This window comes from Hirundo rustica, chromosome 13 (assembly GCF_015227805.2).
Source record: "Hirundo rustica isolate bHirRus1 chromosome 13, bHirRus1.pri.v3, whole genome shotgun sequence".
Taxonomy (NCBI): Eukaryota; Metazoa; Chordata; class Aves; order Passeriformes; family Hirundinidae; genus Hirundo; species Hirundo rustica.
The window spans coordinates 3823135-3844969 of record NC_053462.1 but is presented as its reverse complement, the minus strand read 5'-3'; the positions used below and the strand labels follow the sequence as shown (position 1 = coordinate 3844969).

The following is a 21835-nucleotide window of genomic DNA, read 5'->3' as shown; positions in this document are numbered from 1 at the left end:
TGTCTATGGGTAGGTGACCCTTCAACTGCCAGAGCTATAAAATCTGTCATCTTCAGTGACCACCAAACTTACACAAAAGGAAGAGAAATACTGTGTGCCTGTCCCTATTGCCGTATCTGTCACAGTAATTTTGTTTTTACCTACTAATTATGGAGGTATTTTTCCCTTTTATGAGGCAGTGGGATGAAAGCTTTTCAGTGTGTGTGTGTTTGCACACTCATGCATCTGTAGATGTGTGTGTGTACGTACACAGAAGTGTCTGTGCACGTTGTATTTTATTTTATTTACACATGCAGCAGGAAATGGCTGTCAAGTCATCTTTTGGATCAAAGCTGATACCATCTTAATACTTCAGTAACTGTCCATAGAGAAAATTAAATGATCTAGCTCTGTTTTATTGGTCACATGCACATCCAGAATGGAATAATAAAGACATTCAAAAAGAAAAGGGTGTGTTGCTGGCTGTATTCAACCTTTCAAGGAATTTGAGGTGGACTAGTTGTTCTGTGTGTCTCTGACGCATCTTTTTTTATCTCCTCTAGGCTCGTGATGACATTCTGAACGGCTCCCATCCTGTCTCCTTTGAGAAGGCCTGTGAATTTGGAGGCTTTCAAGTACAGATCCAGTTTGGACCTCATGTAGAACACAAACATAAACCTGGATTTTTAGAGTAAACACTTCTAACTTCTAAATTTGGGTGACCTCAAGTGTAACTAATGTTGAGTTGTCACAGATTAAGCACTTTTTGTTACTCCAAGCAGAGGTAATCAGATTCAGTGTATTTTCAATAGCAAATCTCCCAGTGAAAGGAGCTTTATTGCACAAATCAGCAACCTCAGCTGAGGAGGGACCTTTGGCAGTGGCTTATTAGACATCACAGGGCCCTGGCTTCTCCTGGAGTGCCAGTTAAGTACACACTTAGTACCAGCAAAGCACAAGAGTGGAAAGAAGCTGTGTCATTTGAATAAAGTGAGCACTCCTGCGTGTAGAAATTAAATTTTCTGAACTTTTTAGCAGCAATATTCACTTGGTCAGATTCACCCTCTCGTGGTGGTGTGTGAATGGAATTCTAGAACTGTGCTCTTTGTTTCAGGCGTGGACAGAAGTCCTGCTTACAAGTGGCTCGTCCATTCATCTTTATTGTGACACTTAATTTACTGCTATCAGGAGGGCAAGTTAAATTTGACTGAAGTGTAGATGTCCCATTTTTCTACTGATTTTTAATTTCTGATTGGTTTACCTGCAGTAGAATTAACCGAGGGCCGAAGTCTGAGGAAAGCAATGTAGGAAGGTAAAAGAGAGCTATTTACTGCACAGTCCACCAAGCCTTGCCCACATATGAGGCTGATAAATACCTTAATTGGAGGCCCAAAATGATGGGTGCGTATTTGGTTTGTGTCCTGTTCTGCTGGCAGAGTGCTGAGTGCTGCCTCAGGCTTCCTTTGCCAGCCCCTTTGGGGTGTTCAGTCTCTCAGGGAATCACTTTGCAGTGGGACGTGCAATGCTGCAGCACTGCTTGTGTGAAACACTTCACTTCTCAAGGCTCTTCCTGAAGTAGCAGTTCAGTTATGCAAATAAACATCTTTCAGTTCCAATTAATGCTCAGCTTTTCTTTTTCCTGTCTGTCTGCTCCCGATTGGCCCATGATCCTTTCCCGGTGTAACAGCTTCACTGCACTGGTTTTATTTCCTAGAGCTGTGAGCAGTAACACAACAACATTTCTCTGGGATTTGTCCATTGTCTGCTTGTTCTTCCCCTCTCACTCCACTCACTGAAGGGTATTCCTGCAGCAAACCATGCGGGTGTCATCTCATGATAAGCTGATGTTGTGTCGTGGTAATGATTTCGAGAGTTAAGTGTTCCCAGAAATAGCTGCTTTTAATTTTTAAAGCAGTAGTTTCCCACAGGCTTAACCACTGGCTTTTGCCAGGTGCTGAACAGCATTCAGTTGCTTAAGTTTTTTAGGATTTTCTAATGTGCTACTTGGTTTTTTCAGTGGAAAGTTTCTTTCTTTTTTTTAAGCTCCCATCTAGTGAGTGTTTTTAATGGTTCACTGAAGGTGCTGGCTGGATGGCACTTCTACTTTGTATGCAGTGCTGGATAGTTTGGGGTCCATCATGAAACAGCCATCACTCAAAATGTGCATTATTTGTTTTTAATCCTAATAGAGATGAATGGTATTAATGACTGAACAATCCATTAGAAAAAAAAAGTCACTCCAGTGAAAGCCATTTTGAACCAGAAGTCCAAAATTCAGAACCTTCTTACATTCTGTAGGGCATCTTTCTCTGCCATTGTTTTATTTTCATTTAGGGCTTTGATTGTATTGGAACCAAACTTGGCAGGTAACCAAGTATAATTGCTCTCTGTCCTAGTGTTTAATCCTTTTCATACAATTAAGCATTTCTCATTTGGAGGTAATTCAGTTTTTTCCTCTGCAGATGAACCTGCTCCAGAACAGTAAGTTCCTGGTCATTGTCTCCTAATTTGAAGTGTACCTGTCCATGATTTAGTGGTACATTTATTTTACATAGCCATCATGACAGCCTTGTTGTGAAAACTCCTGCTTTTGTTCAGTGAGTCTAAGTGAGCCAAGTGATCCTGGCTCACTATGAACAATATACAGAAATAGTGTAGTTAAATGTTCATTACTTTTTTCCGAAGAGGCATCTCTCATACTTTTAGAAAAAAAAAATACAAACTTACTAATTTTTTTTTATCCCCTTGAAAATGACTGAGCTCTTTTTCATTTCACCCAACTCTTTTTTAAAGTTTGGTGCATAAACACTGTTCTTTTCAAGTAAGAAAGTAGTTTTGTTTTATATAAACTGTGTGCACTAGCTCAATATGTGAAATACATTTGAGAGGTATTCAGTCCCTCACTACTGAAACCTTAAGACGCTACAGTTTCCCTTAAGGAGAATCTGTCAGCTCCTACAAAAGCCAGCACAAAACACAATAGCACCAGTATTTAATGAAATTGTTTGGAAACAGCTTAGTTTAGTTTATCATGCCTACAATATGTTTGCGTAGAGAGACCTTTTGTCTCCTTTTTTGTCATTGTTAAAATATCCTTGGCACAGATGAGGATTATTGCCTGCATCTTGCTAAGACCTTGGTATTGGTTGCTGGAATTCCCTTGAAGCTCTTGCCAAAGTAAATTGTGAAAGCATTAAACTATCACCTTAAAAGTGATCCTTCTTCGTGCCCTTCATGGCACAGATGTGGTTTTGCATGGCACCTACAGAGAGTTCCCTGGGGCTGAATTTACTGAGAGAACATCTAATAAAGGGCTGGCACTGTTCATCTGCAGATAGCAAAGGAGCACCTCAGACTGCACAACTCTCCTTAGCAAGCACACTGGCAAACAGAAAAGCTGCAGATGGGAAGTGAGCTTGATGCTGGGCTCAATTCTTCAATCTAACCTGGTTTGCTGAATTAAGCTGTATTTTTTCAAGAGCACGTTTATGCTCATGAAAAACAATCAAAGTGTTGGCACTTGTGTAGTTTTTTTTTAAGGAACTGGAAGATGAAACTCAGTGTAAACCAAGTTAAAGCAACACTACTTGCTGCTAGCTGTATTTTTGACTGAGTTCAGTGTCCATTCTAATATGTGTAATTTAAGGGATTAAAGAAGGCTAAATTATAAGATATTTCCATTCTTTTTGCTAGCTCCATTAAAAAGCAGTAAAATAAACTGAACGTGTGTCTGTAAAGAAAATATCTGGATTATAGGTAGAATTAAAATAATTTCAGTCTGTTCACAACTGGCATTTCACTCTTTCCGCTGAGGTGATCACTTGCCCCTTGATTTAAAAATATTGGAAAGTGATGAAAGGAAAAAACTTCCAATCCCACTGCTACTCACATGTGCAGGGGTATTACAATTTCTGCTTGGTGGACAAAGCACAGAGTTGTTTTCTTAACCCTTTGCTGCTTATGAAGCTCCAAGTAATGTTTGCTTAGCAATGTTTTTTAAAGTGTTACATTAATTAAAAAGTAAATAGACAAGCTTGAAAATGTGAGGGTTTTGATAGTTTATCTGCATATAGATAGCTGAGAATATTAAATCTAGCTAATAAAAGATGAGAATTTAAAGTGCGTTGATAGCTATAAATTGTTTATATAAATCCGTTTCCCAAAGGAAACTTTGTTTAATTCAGGTTTGGGGGTGTTTTTTTCATGAATTTTCCTTGGAATTGAATTTAACTAAGCTGGTTTGAACCTGTGAAACTCTGTATAAAACCACCAGTTGTTTCACAATAGATAGAGCAGCTTTTTAAGATAATAAGCTGTGTTCAGACCTTATCTGCAGTTTTAATTTGGCTCTTCAGCCTTCCCTTCTCCATGACGTTGTAAATAAGTCCCCAAGAAGAGATTTGTTTATCACGGATAAGTGAGATGTAGCTATGAGAACATCAGAAGGAAGATTAGCAAGGACAGTTGTTCTTATTTTGTTTTATAATGCTAAATCTTTATGGAAAAGACAAATTATGTGATCTCAATACTGAATAATACTTTTGAAGCACAAAGTCCTAATTTAGTCTTTGAGCTATTTTTGATTGTCTGCAGTGGCACACTTTTCTTTTTAAAAACACAAAAAAGAGGCACAGTAATACAAAGAAAAAACCCAACACAAACACCCTCAAGATACAAAAACCAAAGCAGCTCCTACAGAACAATTGAGCAGGTTTTTTGCCAGTCTTGTTTAGAGTCTCAAAACTGACTTTGTATCCTAGTCGATTGTCTAGCCTTCAGTGTTAAGTGTTGCTTGTTTACTGAATAAATCAAAATAAGGAGGACATTCTCCAGTCATACTTTTTCTATGATTCTTAATAGTCCAAAGTAGGGGGAATTCTTAGAGACTAATTATTTTAATTGTGCAAGTTTCTTCAAATGGAGAATGACCTGCTGAATACATGTCATGGTTTCATCAGAGTAGGATATTCCAGATGGGAAGGCACAATGCAGAACAGTTATTTGTTAAAGCAGAGTGCTGATACACCCTCAGGTTAGGGTGAAATTTGGCTGAGATCGAGGTTATTTTATTGTACAGCAAGGAGGGGCAGATGAGGGCTTGAAGGATTCCTTCTGACTGAGCTCTGTCACGGAGGCTGCACTTGTTTAATTTAATCCATGTTCTGAGAGCCTTAGAATCTGAGTGCTGCAGAAACTAAAATTGCTTCTTTTTTGACTTTGAGTGGTATGAAGTGTCCACTTAGATTACTTGCTCATTTTTCAGTATAATGTTAGTGTTCTAACACTTCTTGGATGACACAGAGAAAGAACTTGGTCCCACACATCAGTAAATCCAGGTGCTGCTGTGAAGTGACAGCGGTGTCTGAACTCTGAGCTCACCCAGAGCTGCCTCAAGCCTCCACGTCCCTTCTCCCAGGTTCCACTGAGTGTAGCTGCATTTAGGTGTGAAACCCTCTCAGCTGCTGAGACGCAGCCTGTCATTTAAGAATGCAAAGTGTCCCAGCTATTATCTATTTCTGATGAATTTTCTAAACATGAAAAAGTACTACATGGGGCAGCAGCTCCTGTGGTAAGGTAACAACTTGCTCTTGCTCTATTAGTTTGGTTTGGTTTTGTTATGGTGGTATTTAACACACATAATAGGAAGCCTGGGGTACCCAGTGCCAGTAAAGATATATGGACAGCATCCCTCCTCAAAAAGGAGCCATTAACTTTGGAATTTCTTTTTTTTTTTTTCCTCCTAGCCTGAAAGAATTCCTGCCTAAAGAATATACCAAACAAAGAGGGGCTGAAAAGAGAGTATTTCAGGTAATTGTGAGGCTGAAGAAACTACTACAGTTTCACTGCCTTTATAAGAAAAATTTGAGATTTCCCAGGTGTATACTTTGGATATACTTGAACTGCACAGCTTTTATTTCTTCAGCGGATTTATCCTGATCCTTTTTTCTTCACCAGTATTATCCAGTGTACTTTGTTAAACAGAGAGAGAGTGAAAATTCAGTATTTTTAAAACGTTTTTGTCAGTTGCATTGAAATATAAAGATGCATATTTGCACTAAAATAGACACATGTTTAGAAAAGCCAATTTTAATTTCATGCTTGATTCAAACATGGGCTTCAATTCTGCTCGTTAATGCTGGAGTTCAGTGTTGTGTGTGGGAATCACCCCATTGTGTAAAAGGCTGGAGCCGTTGACTGTAAATGTTAAAATGTTCTCATCTTGTTAGAAGTGGTGTCAGAGTCTGAGTACTGCACACGCACCAGGTGTCTCTGCCCACTGAAATACAAGTTTGGCAATACAGTGGACGTTGCAAAGTTCTGAGGTCAGCAGGTGAGATGAAGCCGTGTGGCTTCTGGAAGGACACACCAGAGATGTGTGATCTCAGCTAGAGACAAGTTCAGGGGCAGGAGCAGGTCACATCCTTTCTTTTGTCTGCTACATTCCCATAACTCAGTGACTCTGTTCTGCCCGGAGTTTGCGGTATTTCCTCGTGGCTGCGTGTGTCTGTCACTTTGCTGTGCACCTTGAGGTGGTGCAGTGACACTGCAGTTTAAGCAAAAACCAGATTCCTTCACTTCTGAGAGTCGTGGCCATGCTGTTCAAAGATGGGATTTTTGCCCGTGTCAGCCATGACCTGTGAGTAGTTTCAATCATTATGTGCTTTAGTGCATGGACCAGCAGACCATCAGTGAGGGCACTGATCTGGGCAAAGATTGGACAGCAAGGTAGAATATGCGAGCTGTCTTCTTGAAAAAAAACCCAGGTGTTTCCCAAATCATGGAGTTCTGGAGCTTGGCAGGTGCTGCATTTGTGCTCTTGTTCTTTTGGGATCCTGGTTGCGTTGTCCATGCTGAAGCTGGCAGATGGGAGCAGCCCGTGTTCTTGGGATGCAAGAGGGTTTTGGAGTTGCAGTTGCTCCTCCCAGCGCCTCCCCCTTGGGCGCTCCCAGGCTGTCGAGGTGGGAACGAGTGAAGTAAGAGGCACTTCCCACGTTCCTGGTGCTCCCCCTGCTGCCGTCGGTCAGCGTGGGAGAGGTGACAACCAGCGGCTCAGAATCACCTGAGCGGAGATGGGGTGGGACAGGGAATCGCACAAACAGGATTTCAGCAGTGAGACATTTGGATGGGGTTTCCAGCACAGTGGTCTGGACAGGAGAGCAGATGCTGGGGTGAAATGTAAATACATAAGATTTACAAAGAATACAAAACTTACATGTAATCCTTAATCTACTAATGACCAAATAGTTTAAATAATAAATAGAGACCAAATTACAAGGCACACTTAGGTGAGTATTTCAGGGTGAATTATTCAGAAAAATTGCTTGTTTCTCAGCTGTAGAATTATTTTCATGTGTTGGAAAAAATTCTGGATAATGCTGCAACTGGCAAAAAAAAAGGCTCATTGGAAGTACCTGCAAGACATGAGAAATGGTCATGTACAAGGTGTGAGGCTGTCATGAATCAGAAGTTTTGGGCACAAAACAGGAATAGATAATCTGTTTCTGGGAAGAGGAAAAAGGGCATTGTACACTTAAATGGCTTTCAAAAGCTGAGTGAAGACGTGTTAATTGTATGACACCTAATGGAATTTTGAACTGCCAGAAGGGGTTCAATGTGCATGGTCTGAAGCACAGATTGAGTGGTTGATGGTCAGAGTGGAGGGTTCTCTTTGCCCAGGGTAGTTATTTTCTCTGATGTGAGGCATTATATGATAGTTTTGCTAACGTTTCTACCCAGCATCTTATCAGATGTCCTAATTGTAATGATTATTAACTAAACATCTGAACTAGATAAAAGCTGTGCCCTTTTTTCGTTTGTTTCTAGAAGACTTTGGTTCTGCCTAATTGGTACTGAACTCTCTTACAGGAGCACAAAAACTGTGGTGAGATGAGCGAGATCGAAGCCAAGGTGAAGTACGTGAAGCTGGCGCGTTCCCTGCGCACCTACGGGGTGTCGTTCTTCCTCGTCAAGGTAACGGGGCTCTTCTGTGACCAACCTCTACCCTTGGTTCTGGAGTATCTCAGGCCTCTCACTGAGCAAAGGTTTGCTGCCTCCACCACTGAGATATTTCAGTTTCCTGGAAGAGTGAGGAGTTGTTTTTTGAACTGAATAGTAAAGATGTACTAAAGAGCAGAGCTTCTTAATGCATTGCTTGAAAATCATTTTCTGTAAGCAGACAGACTAAGTGCGGAGTTTTAAATTGTCACTGTCTGCATGCCAGCTGCTTCCCTTTGTCAGGATATTCTATCTTGTTTTCCTTTGTCCTGTGGAAAGCTACGTTTGTATGGAAAACAACCTTCCACACCTTGTTACAGGAAAAAATGAAAGGCAAAAACAAGCTGGTTCCTCGTTTGCTGGGGGTCACCAAAGACTCCGTGATGCGCGTGGATGAGAAGACCAAGGAGGTGCTGCAGGAGTGGCCACTGACAACTGTCAAACGCTGGGCTGCCTCACCTAAGAGCTTCACTCTGGTAATCTTTGTGTGTGTGTTCAGAGGACAAGGAGCTGCAGAACGGTTTCTGTACTGTAACTTGTTCTATCTCCAATTTTCCAGCCTTATAGAGTCAGAGTCCTCAAGTAAGACATTGGCACATACTCTAGTCCAGGTTCCATCTGTAGTTTGGTGCTTGTAGACAGGTCTGTTCCTCAGAAGTGCTGTTTAAATCTGGTTTGTGCCTAGCTAATGGAACAGTTAAGAGAGCATTATTGTTCACACTTGTGTTAATAGTTATGATGCTTATCATTCATAATGTACTTTGGGACATGCAAGATATGAACATAAATTCACCTGGCTCACTCATGTTTTTGATAATTATGAATTTAGAGAAGCTTCATGGGGGTGATATTTTGCTAATTATTTGGTCCATAGGAGACCTCTGCATCATACATTTTGTGTGTGCACAGGTTGTTTAAAGTGAATGGAGCAAGAGGCAGAGGCTAGAGAACTGCATCCACTTGATTCATGTGCACCTAATTTCCAATTGCGTGGATGGTTATGCTCTAGGATTAAATTCTAAAAAAACCTTTTCTCCATCCTCAAGTGACTGAAGCTAATAAAGTTAGGTGAACATTTGGGTATTTCAATGATGAACACTCTTGGGTATTTCAATTTATGAAACATCTGTGATGAAATGAAAAGCATTCTTCTCTCTTCCCTCTGTCTCGCATACAGACTGCTTTAGAATCTTGGAGAAGTTGAACTTACTGTTGGATATAATGAAATGTCTATACAATTTCAGAATTTGAGTTTTCTCACTCATATTTGCTACTGTTCCTTCATTTACTTACTTTGCATTTTCAAAGACCTTTTGGGCTTTTTCCCCTTTTTCTTCAGGATTTTGGTGAATATCAGGAAAGCTATTACTCAGTACAGACCACTGAAGGAGAACAGATCTCTCAGTTAATTGCGGGTTACATTGATATCATCCTAAAGAAGGTACAGTATTAACATCTTGGCATGTAGTAAAAAAGCCGATGCAAAAACTCAAATTATGTGGGGACTGCAGATTTTCTCTCATGGAGTCAGTGTTGTATTTTGTGTTTTGACATTATTTATTTTTACCTACCAATAAGGCACTGCTTCTGGAAAGATCAAAGCTATTTATTAGGTCTCTAGCATGTTTCAGGCCTGGTACAGCACTCCTGGCTTTGTTTTTCTGTCTGGAAGGTGACCTGGTGACTGTGTATCCAGGGAAGAGCCCAAAGCTTCAGCCATGGATTTTTAAGCTATAGTTGAAAGCGATGAATCAGGTGGGGGAAAATTACCCTAGAAGCAATATTTAAAACTACAGCCAGGACTGCACATAGCTGTCCAGATACTCTTGTATATAATGTTCCAAAGCTGAGAAAGTTCTTTTGGCCAGAAGAACAAACCAAAAAGCCCCAACAGTACATTGCTTTAAAAACATTAAGAACAGTACATTGCTTTTGCATTTTAAACCAGTACATTGCTTTTGCTCTGATTAGTAAAGTGAAGAATTAGCCCTCAGTTGTGCAGAGAGGGATAAAATCAGTGTTTGTGAAGAGGTCAGGCTGCCTTGAAACTTGTTTTTATGGAATGTGCCTGGCAGGAGAGAGGAAGGGCTGATGGGAATTTCCAGTATTTAAAAGTATTTATTCCCAAGCAAGTGCAAGAGCAAGAAATGGCAAGTTTGCCAACAAACATGGAGCTGAATTGTCCCGTTCTAAGCGTGTTGTATAGAAAAGTGAGGTGTTCCAAACAGCACTGATTGCTTCTTGTCAAATTTTTACTTTATTGACATTCCAAACGACGTCATTCTTCACTGTAATAGATTTCAGTAGTAAGAAATCATGAAGTTAAGTAGCCCAGAAGAATTTATTGCCTTTGTTCATGTGAGTGGTGTAGGATGTAACATGAGGTGTTAACACAATAAGAGGTTCAGGAGGATTGCCAGAATTCATCACACAGAATTCATCACATGCCTTTCTCTCCGAGGCTGTCAGGCTCAGGTTTAATAAACATCAAATAAATTGCAGGTTTCTGTAGATCCTTTAAAACTTGATTCATAAGTAGAATTGCTGTCTAGTGCCAAATGAAAGCAGCCTTCTGTCTTGGTAGAATACAAATGTGAGAATTTCCACTCCCAGTCCTTTGATTTTTTTTTTTTTTAATTTCTCTGCCATCTGCTGACACAGCCAGTTTAAAATGAATGAATTAGGAACAGGTTAAATCACAATCACCCATGGTTCATATGAGAAGATGTAGTTCACAGTTATGGAGCCCATGTTAATCTCTGTGATGGATGCCTCAAAGTGGGGTTCGTTGCTTTCAGTTGTTTTTTGTTATTCTTGGTGTGCTTTGGGCTGCTCCAGCTCATTTTCTCCAGTGTGCACTGATAAGTACCCTTTTTTCTGCTCTAGTATTATTAGTATAATGTTCCCCCCATTCCACCCAACCCCTCATGTCCTGCAATTTTCGTGATAGGTCATTAATCAGGTGACAGAGAACTCAGAACTGGAGTGGCGTATATCTATATTAAAAACAGTACATTGTTTTTACTTCACATTATTACGGAAGTAAAGCACAATCTTGACTAGAAATAGGGAGTTTCAGTTCATGCAGAAAATCAAACTCTAACAGTAAAAACTTTTCTCCAAAGTTGTGCATTCATGTGGATGTGCATGAGGGGTTCCTCTTGAATGGAAGGTCACAGTGGATACTCCTCTATTTATATTCATCTGTATAGACTCAGACTACAAATCATGTAGCAAGAGGGAAGGCAGACAGTTTCTCTGCACTAGGCAACAGGTAGAAATAGACTCTTTTTATAAGGCACTATTTCTATGATTGGTAGTTTCCTGTTGATTCTAGTGCTTTAGGTTTACTGCCCTTATGTATATTTACAAATCTATCTCAGCACTAAAAATCTCCTGCCTCAGTCTTCAGCCTGAAGTCAGGCTGTCCTGAACTTTAAAGTACCTCTGATAAAATGACAGTATTCAATTTATTGTCTTTACTTATGGGCATGTATTTCCTACTGGTAGTGATGCTTTTTTCAGGCTCACCTAGAAACAGAGGCCAGACAAAGTTAAAAGAATAAAGCGGGTATATTTAATAAAGGGCCTTCAGGTACATTAAGGGCAGACAAAGCCTCCCCAGGGGGCTACACCCAAAATGGATGATGGGCATGAGTTTTTCAGACAGATCTAAGTTTGGTCTATTTACATATCAGGGGTTAATCCTCCAATTACAGCTTCAGGTAATGAAGTCATGTACCCCCGGTTTGCTCCCCTCCCCAATTCACTTTTGTTTATGCTTTTCAGGGCCTGAGGCTATAGGCTGTCCTTAGATCTCAGGCCTAGAGGGATTGTTTTGTCTGACCAAAATGTGAAGACACTTAACTAACACTTTATATGGAGTTTAGAGTTATGCACTAATGCAGTGCAGGATTTGAAAAATACCAAGGCTGAAATCGTAAGGCATCAGTAGATAGCACCATCCAGTAACATTTCAGCACTTTCCTTATACCTTTGTTCCGAAAGGCACCAGCAGGCTTTTTTCCTTTATGTACTTCATCAGCCAGGGTGTAGAACCTGGGCTGTTAAATGCTGAAGCTCTGAGGGATGTTGTGCTGTCACTCACTGCCCCACAGCGGGGTGTTCAGCTCCGCACAAGGCTCTGCAGGTTGTTTCTTTAGGTTTGTGATCAATGGCAAGGAAATGGTGGAGAGAAGGCGAGAAACAACACACATTGTTTAACTTTTCTTTTCTTCCCTCCCTCCAGAAACAAAGTAAAGATAGATTTGGGCTTGAAGGTGATGAGGAATCAACCATGTTGGAAGAATCTGTTTCACCTAAGAAGTGAGTGCGTGCAACAGGAGGGAATGGTCTGTTTTTAAGAGTGCCACATATAGCTGCGGCAGCTTTTTCAAATGAATTACTACAGTTCCTACTGTTAAAGAATGGTTTCCTACAGAGTATTTCAGTAGAAGGAAGTACTGTCCCCAGGCAATGCAGCAGGCTCCTAGCTTCATTCAAGGATTGAAGAGCAGATATTTGTCACAAAATTGCTGCTTAGAGCAACCAGCAATGGCACCGGTTTGTGCTAACTCGACCTTTGAACAAAGGCACTCCAGCTGTAATTCAGTTTAAAATGCTGGGGCAGAGAGGGGGATAATGAAGCAGAGCTCAAAGGTTGTAGTATTTTTTTCACCTTCATGTGTGATTTACAAGGTTTTAGTTGCTTTTGTCTGCTAGTTCCATGGTTTCCAGTAGATTTGACACTTGTCAGTTTAGTTGAACGCAGTGTTATGAGCAGAGCTGGCTTATTTCATCAGATGTGTGGTGTGGGTAGAGCAAAGGGTTTGGTACAAGTAGGTCAGGCGATGGTTTTGGTGGGAGAGTAACTGAATGTAGCAGAACACAGAACTGTAGAGCTGGCCACAGTCTTGAAAAGGAATGTCAAATCTTCCTGTGCAGTGAGACAATAGAAACAGATTGGTGACATTATAAGCTGTAATGAGCCACTCAAGTCTTTTCTTGGAACTCTTGAGGGTGGCAGTGTCAGCAGTGTGTATGTGGAAAGTCCATTTGATTTATTGTTAAGCATATGGTTTATATGAGATAGATTTGTTAGGTATTTCATGTGGCCCTATGGGAAATTTCATCTTTTGATGGATCACACATGTTCAGATGTGCTTGTTTTGACATGGCCCTTTCCAAATCACTTCCAGAATATACTGATAGTTAAGTGCTGTGCAGAGAAGCCCAAAGCTTGTAGTAGATAAATACAAGATTTTTTCAGAGTTGAAATCACTTTTTTTTCCCCTCAGCAGAGTGTTGTTGTTAGAGCCTGAATTTCTGTCAACGCTTCTAGCTATTAAAGGTTGAATCATGTTTAAATATGAGCAGTATATCTGGCAAGCCAGTTCATGACCATGGATGGCAGTAACTTTATTTATTATTCTCCAGCGCAGTATCTGGTAGACTGCCAGATTATTTGCAAGTTCTGTGTGTGCTTGTTTGTATAAAGGGGGAAGAAAGAAAGTTTTTATCCCAGTTCTAGGGAGCAAAAGATCTCAGTGAGGTTCATGCTTTTATTTTCTGTTGATCAGCCTGTGATACAACTGTAATGAGGCAGTTACACCTTAGACCTTGTTCTGGTTCTGTCTGCCATGTGTCTGTCTACAAGGGGTAAAGCTGTTGTATCGTGTTTAACAAAACTGCACATTGCCATCTCTCCTTGCTGCCTGCTCGTTAGTGCTATTAATAACTGATCTGCCAGAGGCCCCAGATTATCTTCTTTCCAATGTGTTAGAAAACGGTTAAAAAGAAAAACCATCACGTTTTCTAGCTTCTCCAATTGTTGTGAAATGCGGTTTTAAACCCTGGAGGAAGAAGAGCTGACAGGCCTGGGTTTGCAGGAGCTCAGTGCTTGTGTGTTGGATGTTTTCTCGCAGACCCACCATCCTGCAGCAGCAGTTTAACCGCACCGGGAAGGTGGAGCACGGCTCCGTGGCGCTGCCGGCTGTGATGCGCTCCGGCTCCAGCGGCCCCGAGACGTTCAACATTGGCATCATGCCTTCTCCTCAGCAGCAAGTCACAACTGGCCAGATGCACAGAGGACACATGCCCCCGCTTGTGAGAAACCTCCTTGTTTTGTGTGCGAAACCTGTCTGTGCAGCAAGCAGTCAGAAGCAGAATGTTATATGCATTTCTGAGACAGGGAGTCCTTGGCTGTTCTACCAAACATAAGTTTAGAGTATCCCTTAAATATTCAGGGTGTCACTTTTTGACTCATTTTCTTTAAAACAGGCTCTTCCAGCCCTTTGTTTACTTCTAAGCAGTTAAAATTTGTATTGCAAGGGAAAAAAATAAGTTTAAAAACTGGCAAAAGTAAGCAGTTTTAAGGATAAGGCTTACTTCGAGTTTGTCGCTAGCTGACCAACTTAGGAATTTTTTAGCAGGCTTAAAGCTGATAGTGCTTTTTTTCGTTTAAATTGAAAGACTTTCACAAGCCCTAATCAGCATTTAGAGAATATAATCAGTGCCTAAAATCATGACATACTACCAGAAGTGTAGTTTTGACCTTGGCTGTTGGCCAGATGCCTGCTCAGCAGGCACCCCTGCTCCTCAACCAAAGAAATGTGTATGGAAGATATATAAGATTAAAAAAGCTTTATATCAGTATAGGTCAAGATAAAGATAGGGAGATCATCAATTATGTTCATGGGCAAAACAGAAGCAGCTTGGAGAAAATTAATTTAATTTATTGTAGATTAAAATACAGTTGGATGATGAGAAACAGATGAAAACTAAAAATCCTTCTCAACCACCCCCTTTTTTTTACACAGACTCAACTTCACTCCTTCAGTTCTGACTGTTCTACTCCTTGCTCACAAGTGGTCAACTTGTAACAGCCCCTCTCTGCTTCTTCTTGTTCCTCAGGCTTTTTCCCAGCTCCAGCAAGTTCTTCCAGTGGGCTGCAGCCATTCAGGATAAACTGGTTGCATTGGGGGTCCCCTATGAGCTGCAGCTCCCTTCAGGAGAGCATGTCCTGGCAAGGCCCTGCTCCAACACAGGCTCTGCATGGGCTGGAGCTCCTTTCAGGGAAATAATCCCCCTGCTGCAGCGTGGGCTCCTGTGTGCTCTGCAGGGTGGATATGGGCTGTCCTCTCCACAGACTGCACAGAAATCCTGCTGCACTTGGCTCTCTCCCACAGGCTGAGGAAGCTCAGCTCTGCTGTCTTGGGCCCCCCCCCACCCCACATCCCTGTCAGGCACTGGCATTTGCAAAGATGTTTCCTGAACTCCCTTTTCCCCTCACTGCCCTTTCTCACCGATGTTTTGCCCTTTGTCACCACTGTTTTCCCAGAAGTGCCATCAGTGTGGTGCTGCACTCAGCTGTGTGCTGTGCTGGGAATGTTGGAGCTGTCTAGAGCCAGCTTTGCCCAGCTTGAGGCAGTCCCTGGCAAATTCTCTCAGAGGCTGCCCCTGCAGCCAAAACTTTACCACAGACATCCAATACAGAGAGTTTTCTCTTCAATTTTCTGATAGTTTATGCATATTGATGACGATTTAGTTTCAGAATCATCCTTGATGGCATTGGGAGGCTGTCCCAGGAAATCAGTAATGATGTCCTAGACACAAATTGAGTTTTCCTGTTGCTGGAATGTAGGTCAGTAAGGCAGCTCAGGGGTTTGTGTGTCTGTTGGCTGTGGTTTGAGCTGAGAAAGTTGAGCACTTTATATTTGTGTGAAAGTACAGCAGAATGTGAAATGGCATGAGCAGAGTCAAGACTGTGAGAAGAGTCCGAGGGCTTTGCTTTGTCCTTTGGGAGAAGGCAGCTCTCTGAAGTGGCCTGCTGTGGTTGCTGCACTGCTGGCACTCGGGGCCTCTCCTGCACGTGTGACTTGTGCTTGAGGAGCCCTCTGGAGCACAGCACAGCCATTGCCTCGCTCTGCCTGCAGACCTCGGCTCAGCAGGCGCTGATGGGGACCATCAACACCAGCATGCACGCGGTTCAGCAGGCACAGGCCGACCTCAGCCAAGTGGACAACCTGCCTCCTCTGGGGCAGGACATGGTGAGTTCTAATCCACGCACAAATGAGTGGCCTTTGGGCTGTTTACAGGCCACTTCAGTCATTGTCGCCAGATCCCAAGTGATGTTGATAAAGCTTTTAAGATGGGGTAAAAATTTTGTGCTCTCTTTAAGGAGTTCATGTACAGTGGTTCCCCTCACTCTAATCAATCTCCTGAGATCAGATGTAGCAGACTTCCTTGCATAAACCTGCCTGGGATGCTTTTGTTTTGTGGGCATATGTACAGTTAAACACAAACTATGGGCAGTATTAGTGCTGGGACTTACTGCCTTGCAGTGACATGAAAACTACCAACAAAATAGGATTCTGTTGTTTGTGATCCAGGTTAGGGCAGGAGGATGGAGCCAGAGGGTGATTGCTCATGAGGGACTGTCACTCAGGAGTGTTCAGCCCTTCTTATGGCATTTACCTTAGAAGGGCAGCTGTTGAAATGTGAGAGCAACTCTGTAATGAAAGAATCAGGAGAAGAAGATGCTTGCTTTCATATTTCACTTTAAGGGCCTGCTGCTTGTCTTGTTTCACTTCTAAAAGTTCTCAAAGGAATGGGATCTGTACATACTATCTTACCTTACCGAACCTCACTGCAGTCCTTAATTCTCCTTTTCGTTATTGCTCTTCAGGCATCAAGAGTATGGGTTCAGAACAAGGTTGATGAATCAAAACATGAAATCCACTCTCAGGTTGATGCAATCACTGCAGGAACTGCATCTGTTGTTAACCTTACAGCAGGTAACTTTCAATGGGAAGGATTTCCTTGCAATCTCTGTTTGTCAATCTAAATGAAGTAACATAAGAACTGAGTGTGTGGCAGCTGAAGAAAATTTTCTTTAAAACACGCCAATAGCTAAGTGCATTGATGTGTGGAACAAACTTGGTGTCCCTCCCAACGCAATTTTTTCTAGCTTCAGTTTCTCTGAAGTTGTAACAGTCAGTGAAGGTAAAATGTAGCTTGCTTGTCCAACAGAGTACAGGTTGCTACAGGGAAGCATCATTGATCTGGCAGTTGTTAAGGAAAGAATGTTTTTATTGACAGTGGGATTTTCTTCTTCAAATTGCAAGTTGAGGGAGCTGCAAGTGGCTTAAATGAGACAAGACTGTACCTCAGGCTGTTTTAGTATTGGAAGAGGCTGAAACTGTGGACTCCTCAGCAAATTGCATTGAATGAAGAAACATTCTACTAGAAGAGACTATTGCAGAAGAAATGTAGAAATCAGAAAATTTATAGCAATCTAATGTTTTTTTAAGTGACACATCGCTTAACAGGCATTGCTTGGCTGTCTTGAAATGTCTCTTACCTCTCACCAGAGTTTATCTTGTAGCTGCCCCTGTTTCCCTTTTAGCCACTCGAGTGTTCTGATCACTGAAAAAAACATTTGCTCTGCAGGGGACCCAGTTGACACTGATTACACTGCTGTGGGATGTGCCATTACAACCATCTCCTCCAACCTCACTGAGATGTCCAAAGGTGTGAAACTGCTTGCTGCTCTCATGGATGATGAAGTTGGAAGTGGAGAAGACCTCCTGAAAGCTGCTCGAACCTTGGCCAGTGCTGTCTCGGACTTGCTGAAGGCTGTGCAACCTACTTCAGGAGAGGTGGGTACAGAAAACCTTCTCAGGTTCCCTCTTTTTTGGCCATATTGCTTTCACACTAATGCAGAAGTTCCTTGAGGAAATCGAAGACGCAAGTAAAGCTCATTTTCTATGAATTAATGCATTTCACTGTTGCCTGTTCCCAGCCTCGCCAGACAGTTTTGACTGCAGCTGGAAGCATTGGACAAGCAAGTGGGGAGCTGCTGAGACAGATTGGAGAGAATGAGACAGATGAAAGGTTCCAGGTAACAAGGGGCTTGCTTGTCACTGTCAGGACTGTGCAGTTCTGAAAGGAGCAGCACAAAACCAGGCTGCTCAAAGTGTGGTTAGAAAATGCTGGAGTTTCTCTTTGCTAATTGCATCCAGTTTGAAGTTGGTTTCAATTACACAATCACAGAGTGCTGATTTCATAGGAACTCCTGCTTCATTCTATGCATCATACAGATGCTGTCATGCTTCATGGAGAGCTTTTTGCACTGTATCTCTTCCATTAAATATAGTGGGTTTTATTCAAGTGTTTGCTGTGTCTGTATGTATACATGTAAACCAGAAGTTAATAAAAACTTTTGATAAACTGAGTAGAAAAAACATCATATTACAAACAAAATTTCTTTCAGATGAATAGTAGCATCAATTACAAAATCACAATGCCTTATGCTTTAACAGTGTTTGCTGTCAGCAGTTTAAGACCAGTGCCCTTAAATCCTCTGTAAAAACATGTGTGGATTTTTTCAGTGAATGCCAGGGACGTGTTTGCACCAGAAGCAAGGGAGGGTACTTCTCAGCAGCAGATAAACCTCTGCAGTGCACTGTGTGCAAGGTGTCTGCTAATGCAACTTACAGCCCATTTTTACCACTTCATCCAGCAGTGAATCTGGGAACTTCATCGGAGTTCTCATTTGTATTCCTAGTTGAATATATGTATTACAGCTCTTGGCTAAGAGAAAGAATTTAAGCCTTCTTACCTGTGTTATGGAGTGCTGGAGAAAGTGGGTAAGGAAAACATATCTGTTATCATATCTGAAAGCAAAACAAAAAGTAGTGGGGTTGATTTTTGAAATGCAAGATTTTCTGCCTGCTGTGAAGTTGAAATTATAAATAAGTGTATTGGAAGTATTTTCTTTACAGGAACAGCAGGTCATTTTAACAGGAGAGGAATTAGGAAGACTTCATCCTACTAAAAAACTGAAGTATATAGATGGGATTTTAAGTGGGGAAATGGGAAGAAATGATTTGAACTCAGTGATTGCAGGAATTAACACCCGAGTGCGTTTTAATGTCGCAGGCTGAGTTTTCCCTTTACTTTACCAGGATGTTCTGATGAGTTTGGCCAAAGCTGTTGCCAACGCTGCTGCCATGTTGGTGCTGAAGGCCAAGAACGTAGCACAGGTGGCTGAGGACACGGTCCTGCAGAACAGGGTCATTGCTGCCGCTACCCAGTGTGCCCTCTCCACTTCCCAGCTCGTGGCCTGTGCCAAGGTGAGGCAGCGGTGTCGCCGGAGGGGCAGAGCGTCACGCCCGGGGAGCGCCGCGCGCGTTCCTCGAGAGCGGAGCCTTTTCTGAGCGCTCTCTGCACGCAGGTGGTGAGCCCCACCATCAGCTCCCCGGTGTGCCAGGAGCAGCTGATCGAGGCGGGGAAGCTGGTGGATCGCTCGGTGGAGAACTGTGTGCGGGCCTGCCAGGCTGCCACGGACGACGGCGAGCTGCTGAAGCAGGTCGGCGCCGCGGCCGGCATCGTCAGCCAGGCGCTGCATGACCTCCTGCAGCACGTGCGGCAGTTCGCCAGCAGGGGAGAGCCCATCGGCCGCTACGACCAGGCCACGGACACCATCATGTGCGTCACCGAGAGCATCTTCAGCTCCATGGGAGACGCCGGTAAGTCCCTGCCAGGAGCACTAGCTTGCCACCGCTCACACGTGCGCCTTTCCAGTCGAGAAAGGAAAAAATCCTTCTTCTCTGCTTTCTGCTTCTAAGCTAGTGCTGTCGTGATGGGCAGTGATCCAGCCCATAATATACATCAGCAGCATGCACCTAGCTGTGTGCTGGGTGGAGTAAATAGTCAGTGAAAACAGTCAATACCGTGCTGAAGGAACACTGTGATATCTTGTCTGTTCTTTGCCACTGCTTCACTTCATAGAATTGTGCCCAAATAAGAAGGCAGGCACCTGGGCAAATACTTGACAGTGATTGGTATTATTATAGATTATGTTGTAGGTTTTTAAACTTACATCTGCTTTTTCTTCTGAGATGTTTCTAAAAAGTGCAGCTTCTAAAATGAGGAACAAAATGTTTTTGGCTAAAACCATCTTAATGGTTGGTGCTACGTGTTTTCTGAGAAAGTTCTCAGTTTATATTAGATGAAAAATAATTCCCCAGAAACACAGGAAGAAGATGGGTAATTTTTATTGAAGGAGTGAAATCTTGGCTGTGATTTGAGTGTAAAATTATTAGTGTTTGCTGGGACAGGGGTTTCCTTGAACTATATGTTCAAAATGACCTAAAAACACTGATTGTTTTTGTCTTACCATCTAGATTGCAAATACTACACTTTTTTCCTTAATCTCCACTGTAGTGGTTTCTGCCATTTATATAAGGATCCAAGAAAAGGTCCTGTTTATGAAACTTGCAAGTTATATATGTATCATTTTCAAGCGGAAAAAATACTTCAGCAAACATAACTTCATTTTTGCCACATGAAACGATGCTGAGTTTTGAAAGCAAGACTGAAAAGCAGCGAGGAGAAGGTAAAACTGCAGCTGTGCAATGCCTCCCCAGGTGAGATGGTGCGGCAGGCGAGGGTGCTGGCTCAGGCCACCTCCGATCTCGTCAATGCCATGAGGTCTGATGCAGAGGCAGAGATCGACATGGAGAACTCCAAGAAGCTCCTGGCTGCGGCAAAGCTGCTGGCAGATTCCACAGCCCGCATGGTTGAAGCTGCAAAGGTACCAGGAAAATGAACCGGCAGCTTAAAATTGTGAGGCTGTACGCAGTGAGGAGAAGAGGGTGTGTGGGATGTATAAATAGGATCTGGCTGATGGTAAAGATGATTTCTCTTATCCTGTAAAAGCTTGGCATTTGATGACTTTCCCTAGGTACATTCCAAAAACCAATTTATTAGCTACCTGGATTTTTTTTGGTTTTAAAAGATCATCTTGCACTGCTTTTGCTTTCCTGTGTGCACGGTGGTCATGACTCAAACCATGGAGGGCAGTTACCACCAGCCCTGAGCCCTGCTATGGTGCAGGGTTTTGTGCCAGTGCAAATGGAGCAGCAGAACCACAGAATCTCTTACTGGAGTCAGTACAAATCAACTCACCTCTGTCCAAGAAACAGTTCCCTCTGCCTGAAGAATCTTGCTTATGTTGTTCCCCTCCTCATTCTCACAAGAGGCAAATATCACTTTTTTTCCCTTTCTGTGCTGGAAACCTGTTTCAATCTGCTGGGGAGGAATATGTCCTTTCAATTGTTTCCCAGATCTTGCAATGAAATTATTTTTACAGCAGGGTCAGCCATTCTGCTGGGGCTCCAGAAGGCCTGTATGCCTGGCTGCTTATGTTTGACTTTCCAGTATTTTCTGACTTCAGATGGAGAAAAATCTACTGGGTTAAACTTCAGGTTTTGGCCTGCAGTTAGTGAAAGACATTGAATTGGGAATTTTAAAAACTGTGGAGTTTTTTTTCAAAAAACCTATATTCATACAGGTACATTATTTTAGGTAATAAGGGAAGCAGTTTTAAAAGGCTTTTTTTCCCAAGCACCTGAGGTGGTATATGGAGCAAATGTTCAGTTTTCTTCCTCTAAGTACCAGACATAAACAGTAACAGCCTTCCAGTAGAAACAGACTTTCTGCTTTGAAGTATTACAATATTTCAGTGTTCTTCTAACTTTCCTTATGCTAATTTAAGGAAAATGAATGTTGATGTAGCAGATGCTGTCTGAACTTAAGTCTTGATGTTCAGCCTCATTTTCTCCAATCATTTTTACTCAGACTTACGGTTTTTGCTTGGAAATTTCACGCAGGGAGCTGCAGCCAATCCTGAGAACGAGGATCAACAGCAGCGGCTGAGAGAAGCAGCAGAGGGACTGCGGGTTGCTACAAATGCTGCTGCACAGAATGCCATCAAGAAGAAAATTGTCAACAGATTAGAGGTTGGAAACCATATAGTGAAAGTGCTAAGCAGAGAATGAGAGCGCTGTAAGCTCAG

The 21835-nt window shown here is 42.2% G+C and overlaps 1 protein-coding gene across 9 annotated transcripts in view; it reads left to right on the top strand.

The window, feature by feature from the left end:
• Positions 1-21835, top strand: part of TLN2 (talin 2) — a 140489-nt gene that overhangs the window by 61126 nt on the left and 57528 nt on the right. For all 9 annotated transcript variants that reach the window (XM_040076962.1, XM_040076956.2, XM_040076958.2 and 6 more), the window contains 15 exons: positions 543-670; positions 5724-5787; positions 7846-7950; positions 8295-8450; positions 9314-9415; positions 12224-12300; positions 13899-14079; positions 15909-16022; positions 16661-16769; positions 17425-17633; positions 17777-17875; positions 18942-19109; positions 19211-19505; positions 20406-20572; positions 21651-21779. In XM_040076962.1, coding sequence (XP_039932896.1) covers positions 543-670; positions 5724-5787; positions 7846-7950; positions 8295-8450; positions 9314-9415; positions 12224-12300; positions 13899-14079; positions 15909-16022; positions 16661-16769; positions 17425-17633; positions 17777-17875; positions 18942-19109; positions 19211-19505; positions 20406-20572; positions 21651-21779 — 2103 coding nt within the window. The remainder of the gene's footprint in view (positions 1-542; positions 671-5723; positions 5788-7845; positions 7951-8294; positions 8451-9313; positions 9416-12223; positions 12301-13898; positions 14080-15908; positions 16023-16660; positions 16770-17424; positions 17634-17776; positions 17876-18941; positions 19110-19210; positions 19506-20405; positions 20573-21650; positions 21780-21835) is intronic.